Source organism: Pseudopipra pipra, chromosome 21 (assembly GCF_036250125.1).
Source record: "Pseudopipra pipra isolate bDixPip1 chromosome 21, bDixPip1.hap1, whole genome shotgun sequence".
Classification (NCBI taxonomy): Eukaryota; Metazoa; Chordata; class Aves; order Passeriformes; family Pipridae; genus Pseudopipra; species Pseudopipra pipra.
The window spans coordinates 6,442,416-6,454,452 of NC_087569.1; the positions used below are offsets into that span (position 1 = coordinate 6,442,416).

The 12,037-nt window shown below is 49.7% G+C and overlaps 1 protein-coding gene across 3 annotated transcripts in view; it reads right to left on the minus strand.

The window, feature by feature from the left end:
- The window catches only part of SLC43A2 (solute carrier family 43 member 2), a 33,124-nt gene that overhangs the window by 19,866 nt on the left and 1,221 nt on the right, over window positions 1–12,037 (minus strand). For all 3 annotated transcript variants that reach the window (XR_010435537.1, XM_064677396.1, XM_064677397.1), the window contains exons 2-5: window positions 11,313–11,507; window positions 3,998–4,187; window positions 2,946–3,001; window positions 2,149–2,225 (exon numbers count right to left, since the gene is read on the minus strand). Coding sequence is in view for 2 of the 3 variants with exons in the window: in XM_064677396.1 (XP_064533466.1) it covers window positions 2,149–2,225; window positions 2,946–3,001; window positions 3,998–4,187; window positions 11,313–11,472 (483 nt within the window). In the remaining variant the exon portion in view is untranslated. The remainder of the gene's footprint in view (window positions 1–2,148; window positions 2,226–2,945; window positions 3,002–3,997; window positions 4,188–11,312; window positions 11,508–12,037) is intronic.

Below are 12,037 nucleotides of genomic sequence, written 5' to 3' on the forward strand. Positions count from 1 at the left end.
CTCCTGGGCACAACGCAGGGCACAGTGTGTACGAGCCACGTCACCTGCAGCCAGCCAGCCGTGGAGCTGTCATCCCTATGGAATCATGGAATATGCTGAGTTAGAAGGGACACCCCAGCAATCCCACCATGTGCCTGAGAGCGTTGTCCAAATGCTCCTTGAGCTCTGTCAGGTTTGGTGCTGTGACCACTGCCCCCAGGAGCCTGTTCAGTGCCCAACCACCCTCTGGGTGCTTGATACCCAACCTAAAACCTCCCAACTCAGCCTCATGCCATTCTCCCTTGTCACACTCCCTGTCTCTGTGGGCCACAGCTGGAAGGAGCCCACAAGGTATCACTGTGTCACCACAGAAGGTGGCTCTTGGCACACCAACTGCGAGCTCCCCAGCTTGCAGGCAGAACCACACAGTGATCTGCCAACAATCAAACTACAGCTGCTTCCAACCGTCACCAGCACAGCTACGCTGTGATGCAGGTGAAGAAGTGCTTCCCTCCCACTTTAGATTATTTTTAACCACGTTCACACGCCTCAGGTACCAAAATGCCTCTGTGCAAGCTGTGCAGGGAGGCACGAGCAGCTACATCTGACTCTGGGTTGGAGAAGGCAGGCCTGAAGCCACCTCAGCTCTCTATAAAACACACTGATGTCTGGAGGGGGTGGGCTCCACCTGAGGCCTCCCTGTGTGATCTCACAGCATCACTACTTGCTTCAGACCTCCTCAAGGCTTGGATCTCTTCTGGGCAGATCTGACCTTTTCCTGCAGTTCCTCAGCACTGTGGAACTGGCTCACTAATGAGGGCACTAATAAGTGCCTTTGCTCACTTCTTCTGGTGCTAAAAGTACACACAGTACAGCACATCCAATATATTTCCTCCTTATCCTTGCCCTCACTCCTATCATCACCAGTGGTTCTAAAATGATCTGTGACCCCTTCATAATCACCCAGAGAGACAATAACCAACGCTGGCAGCAGCAGGGTGGGAATCCTCCCCTCTCCCACAGCAGTACTGATGTGCTCCCCTCTTCCTTGCTTTTATTTGAAGCGTGGCAGGATGACATTTGCCCCACAGTTCCTTGGGACCACAGCCAAGGCTCCCAGTGAAGAACACCCCATACAAAGGAGAGAGCAACATCTGCACAGAGTTTTGAAAGCTTTGAATACACGAAGGCAACAGCAGCAGCAAAATCACAGTACACAGAGTGCTCTTGAAACCCAGCCTCTGCCAAATTTAGGTCTCAGGAGTTCAGCCAGTGTCTAAGCCTTGTTCAGCCAGTGCCTAAGCCCTATTAAATTAGTGGTAACTTTAATAGGAAGTTTTACTTCAACAGCAAGTTCAAGGTAGCGCAGTCCACATCTGAAAGTTTTTGACCACAGCTCAAAAAACATCAGTGCTTCCCAGACTTGTTTTCTGGGCGACTTTCCACGCAGCCCTGTTTCAGCCATGCTGACAACAATCAGGGTAATGAGGCAGAAAATAAAGCAGTTATTTGGAGAATGATACTGCTTCAGCCTCCAGGCAAAAAGAACCCCAAAATGTAGAGATCCAGCTGACAGTTGTTGACCAAAGCTTTCCATACAATCCATAAACTAAACATATCCAAGAAGGCTGCACAGATGGAGCTGGACACATTCAACAATGGAGCATTTCTAAGGAAACCTGCAAAGGACTCTCACCCTTCTGAAAGCAAAAGCTTTTTGTGCTCAAGAAAAACCATTCTCCTGAGGCAAGATGCAAACTGCACTTGCAGAAAGCTGGTCATACCCAGCTGCAAAGGGTTTGTGCCCTGCTGATTCTTCCTGCAGTATGTCAATGCTAAATCCAGTGCAAACACATGTCCAGCCTCTGCCAAGTAGCTGAGCACTGCATGTACAGGCATATGACAATGTGAGTCCTAGACAAAAACACTTCCTTTTTACCCCCCAACCTTCACCTGAGATACAAGAGGCAGGTGAAAAAACAGGACTGGGGAAAACAAGCCTTAGAATAACAACCTAGTTCTCAGTCCCAAGGGTGACTGACCCTTTGTACCAAACACAAACACGTGCTATTCAAGCCACGGGCAGAAGATCCACTTTGCTCTTTCCTGCCAGCCCAGCTCACAGCCACAGTAAGGGACAGAACAGTCAGGTAATAACTCTTCACTTACCGTGAGCGATGTGAAGGTCATGCACATCCCACCAAAGCCATTCAGAGCCAGTGCAATGAATATCAGCACAGACAGAGCTGCAACAATAAAAAACCTGCCCTTAGCTTTCACTAGGGTGGGGAGGGAAAGGAGAAAAGAGCCCTGAGGGCTTTGGCCCTGACACACAAAACCAGCGGATCAACACCCTCAGGACATGTCACCATCTCCCAGCACCCATCTCCCCAGCCACACAGACCAGGAGGGACAGGGCTTTCCTCCAAAACAGAGTTCAGGATGGGATCATCTTTCCCCAGAATGGAAGGGTTTCTTTTCTATAAGGAAAAGAATTGCTGATTCAGCTTGTCTGATGGGTCTTAAAAGGAAGATTTACTTGAAAGAGCTGGATTCAAAGTGTCATGTCACTATCTGGTCTTGAGGAGCAAGCTCCATCTATCCCTGGCAAGAAAACAATTTACACATTGTGTGCTATTACCTATTTCCCAACCCTGAAAAAGCCATGAACTTGTTTGCAATTACTCCTTTACAGGACCTGCCCCTGCCCAACCACAAAGCTAAGAGACCTGGGTATCTCAGACATTTGGCCCTTGACTGTGCTCTCCACTTTAGTGTTGTGAAACATCAGCCCTCCCAAGAGCCACTTGGCTCCCTCAGGCTGGCAGAGGCTTGGCTCGTGTCCTCAGCAAGACCCTAGTGCAGCACTGGGGGTGTGACAGCCTGAAGACACTTGTCTGCTTCCCCAAAAACCCCAAGCCACAGCCCCAGAGTCCTCCCAGCTCAGCAGAGAGACACTGACTTACAGTCTGGGTTACTGGCACCGTACGCGATCAGCACACAGGACACAGCAAAGCAGGCACTGAAAGGGAACCAGACCCATGAGTTTCTCACAGACAGCCTTAAAATGCAGTAAAATTCATCTGCCTCCTTCTCCTCAGCGCCTCGTTAAGCAAGCGCAGTGTAATTTCTGTGAGAGGGAGGGAAGCTGGCAATCTGGGAAGAAAAATCCAGGGAAATACCCAAACGTTACAGCAAAACAAATATTACAGGCAAGCCTTGCACAAGGGCTGAGGCAGGAACCTTTCCTCCCAGTAATGACACAGCTCTGCCTGGACTCAAATTCCCCACAGAGCTTTGCCAGCCCTCACCCCGAGGTGACCAAAGACAGCAGCAGCCTTTGTCTTGAGCCCCAGCTGTGGTCACAGCACTCACAGCTCCTCTCTGGTAGGGTTTGAGTCAGAGACTTGCCCTGTTTTTCCCACTCTGCCTACAGACCAGTTTGGGTTCTGATCAAGTTCACTGCATTAAAATCGTGACAATTAAAACAGTGCTGGGGTCCACTGAGCCCAACAAGTCACTAATCCCTACATGCCACGATGGAAGCAGCTAAGACCTTGTTATTTGAGGCATAAAGCAACATACACCACATGGAAGAGAAGGGCCCTAGAAAAGGCAACAGGATCTGTTTGTTCCCAAGTTAACTCCCCAGCCTGCAAACAATGATGTAACATCTTGGTTTTGTGCCTCTCAGGACACAGCTCCCAGCTCAAGGAGAAAGCTCCCCTCCATGACTCACAAATGACTCTCCCTCCAGGCTCCATCTGGACGGGGATCACAGAGCAACACTGGAGAGCAGAAGTGTGGACATGGAGTTCCAGGCCCTTCCCTTATGGAGCAATTCACTGTGCTGGCTGAAAACATCCCAGCCCTGTGCACGGCCACCAGCTACCAGCAGATCCCGTCCCTCACACTCTTCCCAATGCTGCAGGGACACCACAACAGGCACAGCACACATCTGGCCCAGATAAAGTGGAAATTCACCCCTCAGCCCACCCGGGGAGCCCAGGGCACCCACCTGCCAAGCAGCCGCAGCTTGCGAGGGCCGTACTTGTCCATGACAATTCCCAAGGGCAGCGTGATGGCACTGAGCAGGAAGGACCCGATGGTGAAGGCCAAGTTCAGCATTTCATCCTGGGCATTGCAGGAAGGCCACTTGTGCTCTGAAGCTGTGCTGTTCTCGTGTTCAGAGCTGTTGTTGGTGTCCTCTACACGGGGTGAGAGAGGATGAGCATTAGGATGGGGTTTGCAGCGTTTCAGGAAGGAGGGAAGAGAAAAGCTCCGCACGTGGGGTGCCACAACACGCTGGGCATACAGCCTCCACATTCCATTTGTTATTATAATCAGTGAGAAATGGAGAAGGAGAGCAGCAGAAGGACAAGGGAAACCTGAGCAGGAAAAGGATGCACAGGCACCCAGGGGATAGGCATCCCATGCAGCAGCAGGGTAAAAACCTAACGATGGAGATTCATTAATTTATTGAAACAACTATACAGCAAGGGCCTGGCAATTACAGGGGACTAAACCCAGCAGAACCTGAAGGGACTAACACAAAAATAGGTTCCTCCTAATTTACAGCTGTCATGTTCTCATCACAGATTTTTCCCTAACAAAACTAGTGACAGCTACAGTCAAATCAGTTATTTTGGTTCCAGACACTGGGCTGACAAGGCCTGGCACTGAGCAACAGCCTGCTCAAATGAATAGCTTCCTACCCTCACTGCAGGCATCAGGATGAGGAATGGCTTTGCAGTAGCCACCCTGCTTTGGCTGCCCTGGCTCTGAAAAATCCTTCCTGGATTTAACTACCCTGCTCCCAGGAGGGCTGGCAGCTCACCTGCCTTCTCCATTTGTTAAAGGATTGATGCATCTTTAACTCTTGCCCCATAATTAGCATTTTCTATTCTTTCAAAGTGGGTTTAGGTCGTACAGATCAATAATAACTCCAGCCTTCTGTTCTTGCCCTTACATGAGGAACTCGGCATGCAAACTCCCACACTGAACAGAGCCCACGTTGTGTAACCGAGACAGAAACAGGACAGTTTAAAAAAAAAAAAATGAAAGGAAAGAAGTTCCCTTTTACTGCCTCATGTCAACTCTTCTCCCGTTACATGCCTACCCCAAGGCTGCTTACAACTCCTTGAGTATGTGTGCCACAGCTCCAGTGCACTCCACCTCTCCTTCTCCCAACACTTATCTGACTCGTAAGTAACCTTTGCTGATATGACAAAGCACTTGCTCTCTTGCTGCTGCAAGCCAGTGATATAAAATACTCTCCTCCATATTTAATAACTCATCTGACAAAGTTCAATATTAAAGGAGGAACAGGGAGAGAAGTCACCTACATAACCATCAGCATGCAGTGAGACTAGAGATTCCCAGTGAGCCCTGGTTAGTTAGTTAATTAGCAGGAATCCCTCACGGACAAGTGATTTCAGATTCACTGCTTGGTGTGGCTCGTAGAGGAGATTCCCTTGGCTGCTCTTGCCCTCCCTCCATCTCTAGAGATCACACAGCCCCATCTTGCAACTCCTCCTCTTCTACCCAAGCCTCAGCACCACTGCAGTTACTGGTTGCACCCTGCCTCTCCCAGCTGCCTAAAACCACCCTCCCAGCTTTGTGTCCACTGTAAACAAACCTCACTCCACCTTCCAGCCATCAGGTATCAGCAGGAATTCAGCTGATATCCAAGGCTTTTGAGCTGCCTGCAAACCTTCCTCTGTCCCCTCCCAGCACTCCAGGGGAGGCAGAGGCATTTCTCTCGGTGTACATTGTTCCCACCAACATCTTTGCTAAGATGGTCTCAAACTGCCTTCAGGCAGCAATGACTGTTCCTTCCCATTGCCATGTGCTCCTGGTTGATAATTTAATCTGTCCCTTCTCTTGCCCTGCTACTCGTGGATAGTCTGAGTAAGCAACAAATATCCCCAAAACACCACATGTCCCACCAGCAGCATCACTTTGGCAGGGAGGGCAGCACTGCAGCCTGAGGTTCCCAAGTCACATCCTTAGAAATCTGTCCTGGACAGACTTGGGAGGCTCTCTGCAGTTTTCACGCTACATCTCAATCTTTTTCAACCATCATTCCCTCACAGTCTCCTCTTGGTGTGGCCCAGGATCCTAAATACTGACTTGAGACAGCAGCTCTGTAAGGCAGGCACAGGCTCACAGCTTCACCCACAGCATCAAGGCTTTTTGGGCTCTCCACAAAGATAAATTCATAGGAAACAGATGTGGGTGAGAGGTTAAACTCGGGAAAACAAGGGGAGAGAGAGAATTGAGAAAGTAGTAGCAGTTTCTCTGTGTCAGCACTGTACAGAGATAGCTCAGCTGTGGAGTGGAAGAAGGGTGGAGGGCCATGAACAGTGCAGTGACCTTTTAACTCCTGGCTGCATGTGTTAAAGCATCTGTAACCCTCCACAGAAAAAGATCTCAAACCAGAAATATTCAGTATTTAAAGCTGGAGTATATGAATTCCTGAAAGTGTGTTGCTGTGTACAGCAGTGACATGATCCCAAGGAGCTCCCACACACACCTGCAGACCCTCTGGTGACACTCACGGTGGGCACCAACACCAGGAGGTGAAGAGGGCACAGCTCAGAAACAGCAAGGAAACTTGGCCCTCTCCAAAGACTTGCTGCAGCCAGGAAGGCTTGGAATAGGGCACAGAACTTCAGTCCCTGCCTGTACCAACCACCTTGTTTACGGCTGCTCAGTGCCAGCTCCAAGGAGGGGCCAGGCAACAGTGCTATGTGGAAATACAAATTGTTTGTGAAAATAGAAGCAGCCTCTGAGCAACAAGAGAAGATCCACTGAGGCGTAATGGAAATGATTCAAGCAGCCCTTGGCACCCTGACATGCTCTGATCCTTTGAGCCACCTCCATAAATAGAACATTTTGGAGGGGCTGCAGGTGTTTGCAGCACACACAAGGTCCAGCCAAGAGCTGTCTCTTCCAGCAGCACAGATTCAGGTGCCAGCAGGTCATCAGCACAGGAGAGTGAGTGGCAGCATAGGACATGCAGGAGGAGTTTAATGGGCAGAGAACCTGCCTAACTACTCACCTACCTAAGGCACCTGGTTACAGCAAACAGCAGTTCCCTTCAATCACAGATCCTGTTCCAGATCAGTGCACGCCACACTCCTGGGGAAAGTCTCCTACGTGCCTGGCTCCCTCTGCAGCAGTGCTTTGGGGAAGGGCTGGCTCTGTGCCCACAGTGGTGCCCTCCCCAAATTCTCTTGCCAAGTCCACCTGCCAGGTCTGACAGGCAGGAGAGACACCCGGGCAAGGAGCAGCAGAGAGGCTGAGCACGCTCACCGCTGTCTCACTGACAAGCCAGAAGAAGCTGCGAGTCTTTACCAGCAATTACAAGAACATGCTGCCTATTTTTACAGCACTCCCCATACAAGCAGCAGGATTTCTACTGCCCAATTAGTAGTTCAAGTTACTATTTAAGGAATGACAGCTTAGGTGAGAACAAGGCTGCCTCGGTAATCATTTATGTCAAGATCATCACTGAGATTTGTTCAGGCTGGAACATTTAAAGTCACCCTTTCTCCCAAATTAGGTGCTGTAGGTTCCATGAGAGGGTCAATTATTAACTACTCTTTACTGACCTCTTCAAATCCCAGGCACACACGCCACATTACCAGAGGAACAAGTCTGGCTTTTTCAGGAGCGACTGCCATCTCGGATGGCAGAGGGGAGGTTTCCTTTCATCTTGTTTCATGGATCAGACTGTGCCAAGCAGGCAAGACACCCCCAGCCACCCTGGCAATAGCTCTGTGGAACCAAGCTTGCACACCCTCACTTTCCTCCCCTTTTTTTATATTAAAAAAAAAAAAAAGAAAAAAAAGGAGGGAAAAAGAGAGAAATCGGGGCCAAAGAACTGGGAGTACTGGTTAAAAAAAAAATATCACCATGAAAGACATGTGCAAACAACTGATCTGCAGTCTGCCCACATATGAACATGTTTTGTCTTTTCAGGATGGTGTCATACTTCTGGGAACTGGGAGGAGATGTTCTTGCTTTCTACTGCAAATGTAATTTATTCGGGTTTCCCTGTCCCTCCACTTGCACTTCCAGGACCCCCTCTCTGGGCACCCAGCTGAAAACCCCACAGAGCCAAGGCACAACCTCCAGTCAAACTCCCTTCCTTCCCCAGCTGTGGTTTCCTCTTTGCAGCACCTTCCCCTGCAGCTCCCCCGGCAGCTGCTGATCGGCACAGTGTGTTTCCTGTACAAATTGAACATTTACCACGTTTTCTCTCTTCCTGTTTACAGGGTCACCTGTGCAGCCTTTCCACAAAGAGTTGCTGTATCTTCTCAGCTTGGAAGGGACCTTCAGACTGCAAATTCCCCATCACAGATTCCAAATAAGAGGAAAGAACTGCAAGGCAGCACCTTCCCCCTATGCCTGTGTTAAAGCTCGTTAACTTGCCATAAGTGAATTAGCTTATCATCCCTTTGGTATTCTGCAGCCCTGTCTTAGAGGAAAGCCCTCTGTGCCCCTTATCTCTGCTCTTTGTGAGCAGATTATCAAGTTCAGGACTTTTTTTTTTTTCAAACATGTTTCAGACCCAAGCCTTGAGCTTCCCAATCCCAGAAACATCACAGCAATGCAAGACCCTGAACTGATCAAATTCCCCAAGAGCTGATAAAGCCCAAATCCCGATAAAGACTGTGGAGTCAGCACTTGCACAGAATAAAAGATGCTGCATCAGTTGGTTAAAGGCCAAGTAGTAGTGTAGTAAAATTAAAATGGGAACAAAGTGCTACTACCAGACTCCTTGTCAGCGAATTTCAAACATACCTCTCAGGAGGTGGCCAAACTGGTACAACCCCCCACTCAAACCCTGTTGCACAACTGCTTTACAAATATTTGTTATTTTGGATTTTTTTCCTAGGTGTCCACCTCCACCCTCAGGCAACTGAGTTAAGAGTCCATTGGACCCCACATTTGTACAGTGGCTGAGTAAAATCCAACATCAGAAGCTAAGGGCAAGCAGGGAAAGTGGGTGATTCAATATGAAGACAAGGAGCCCTTCATGAACTGCAGCCACTTTCTGGGCAGCTGCTGTTACCTTCAGAGAAGAGCCTGCAGAAAGGACAAGGTCTAGTTTTCCCTTTCATTGGACAGCATCACAAAGTGCAAGAGCTTTTGCTGACAAACCAAAAGCCCTGCCAAGAACCTTTGGCTCATTAGAAAAAGTCTATTTTTTTTGCAATACTTACATGCACACAGCAGCATTAGGAACAACAAGTGCCCAAAGGCTACTAGTTATAATTTGTTTGCACCAGCCTTCCAGCCAAGCACCCACTCTGGCTGCAGGATTCAATAGGTTGCCCCGAAAAAAGGCAACCACTGGGGCATCCTAATCCCAGCAAAGGTCAAACTCAGCTTGAGGCTGGTCATTGAGAGCTTGCTCTCCCCACACTTGGAGCCAGGACCCCACCAAATCCTTACAATGAGGACAAAAACAGAGAAAGGAAAGTGAATAAGCATGGATGAATGTGCTGGTCATCACAAGTTCAGCAGTGATGGCCAGATATTTGAGGACAAGGAGAACAATTTGACCACATAAATTTCTTTTCAAGGATTAGGTTCTCTTGCCTCAGGGCACAGGTTGGACACTGGGAGGAAGCAATTACCCCCAGGGTAGAAATTTCACAGCAGTCCAAACATTTGCATCTTCCCTATGGTCTGTGGGCATTCCCACAGGGAGAGCCAGAAAAGCCACAGATTAGCAAATAGGGGTGAGAAGCCAAGGTGAATCTCAGCCATTTAGGACAAAGGCAGATGAACTGAAAGCCATCAAAGAGCAGGAGGTGGGCCCCAAGTGAAGCTCCTGCCAGCAGAGCACATCTCAGGAAGCAGACAGGCAAATGCCTGCTCTCAGAGACAGTCAGCATTTGCTTATCAGCTCTCATGTGCTTTATCTCGGTGGCAGAGAGTCTCCACCTGATGGGTTTAATGTCATAGGCCTATGACAAAGTCTCCATGATTTGGAGAGCACAGCTCTGAACAGAAGCCCTACACAGCCTCCAGCTGCTGAGGACTCTCCTCACAATCTGCAATGCTGCTGGAGACCTGAGTGACACACTTGGAAGCACCTCACTGTGAGCTGAGCACAGGATGGAGATCAAGCAGCCAAGCTGTGGCTGGTAGAAGACTCAAACACGTGTTTACCAGGTGCACCAGACCAGGCTCTACAGGACTTAGGCAGCCACCCTCAGGCACACAAAGCAGGAGAGATAACAAGCAGCTGATGAATGAGCAAAACCCAAAGAACCATCACAGCCATTCACAGTCACCTTTTGCTTGGACTTCCCACACTTGAGGTTTCCCCCACTATTCTCAGCCATCACCCACTGTGGGTCCATGTACTCATTTCCAACTCTTTTTCTTCCCCTACTGCTTCCTACTCCAGCCCCAAAGGGGCTGATCCAGTCTAATCCACCACCACACATCTCTGGACAGAACCCAAACACCTCCTGCCTCTCTTCACTCTGCTCTTCCCTTCTCTGAACACATGCAAAACTTCAGTCAGTACAGCAGCTTCCAAATCCACACCACACCTTTACCTTCAAGCTCCTTTTAACCTCACTGTCCACCCTACCACACTGTGGGATTCCCCAGACCACAATTCTCCCCGTGCCCAGGCTGGGGATATCTATCTACCTCCAGGTTGTTTTTCCCAGGGTTATCCTTCCCACACCATGATTGCCTCTTCCCTTCCAGGCTGTGTCTGCAACATGGACAGATACTTCCTCTGCCTGGGGCAGAGAGTGAATCTCAAGCCCTCACAGAGACAACAGCCTGGTTTGAGCACATCCTGGGTGCTTGAAGAGGAACAGAACATCAGCAGCATTTACTTCTGCAAATTATTCTTAACAGCAGCACTGGACTCCTCTAATCTTATCGCCACTCACACTACTTTCCTCCCTACCACTAAGAACAAAGTGCCTATATAGTTCCTCCTATAAACTCAGGACACCCTGCCCACCAATCATCATCCTCCAGAATCCATCCAGCCTTTCCCTGCAGAGGAAGAACTCACGGTCAAGTGGAAAAGGCCATCCAGAAAAGCTTTACTTAATCATTAAAGCTTCTTTTTCCAATCACTCTGCAGAGCAAGAGCAACTACAGGCACATTGCACCATCACAAGAATGCCACTGGTTTTGGAAAAGAGCACACATCCCTTCCTTCTATCCCAGCACTGACACTGAGCTCAGCCCTGCTGCAGCCAGTTCCACACCATCCTAAACCAGGGAAATCACACCAGCAAAGCTCAGCAGCAACTTATTCACACGAGCCCCCAGAGCATCCTTACCTTGCCCATAGCACAGGTAGGAATAAAACCCTTCTGCCTTCAGCATGATGAGGAGGGACCCCCAGCCCAGCAGGACAGCAGAGAAGAGCAGGTTCTCGATGATGGCTGTGAACGCCATCCACCAGCGCCGGCGGTGGGCCGTGGCAAGTGTGGGGGCCATGGCTGCTTGGGGAGGTGGCCTCCTTCAGTCTCAACCTGCAGGGACCAGAACAACCTTCAGTGAGTCCACAGACACGGCACGTGCTGCCCAAAAAGTGTTAAAATTGAGTACGGTTTGACAGGAAACCTCTCTAGAAGCACGCGAGCAAACCTGCCTGCCGAGTGTCAGGCACTCGGGTGTAAAACTAGTTTTTGCAGGTACCAGCTTGCCAAGTGACCTGGAGGGGTGGGGGAGCACAGGTGCCCTTGGAACAGCCCCTCCAGTGGACACTCCACATGACACAGGAGCGCTCAAGGACTCTGTTCCACTTCCTGAGCAACAGGTGTGAAAATGCAGCAAAGAGCAACTGCCCCGAGCCCACCCCCCATCACCTGTACTGGGCAGGCAGCTCATTGATAAGGCAGTGAGGAAACACGTGCCAGAGTGGGGGGGTTTCAGCCAGCACCCCAATCTCCCTGCTGCCAGCAGGCAGAGGCTGGGACACAGCCCCACATCCCTAATGGTGGCTTTAAACTATCCCACAGCTCTGCTCTGCCCCACATAGGGCACAGATTTGCTCTGGAAT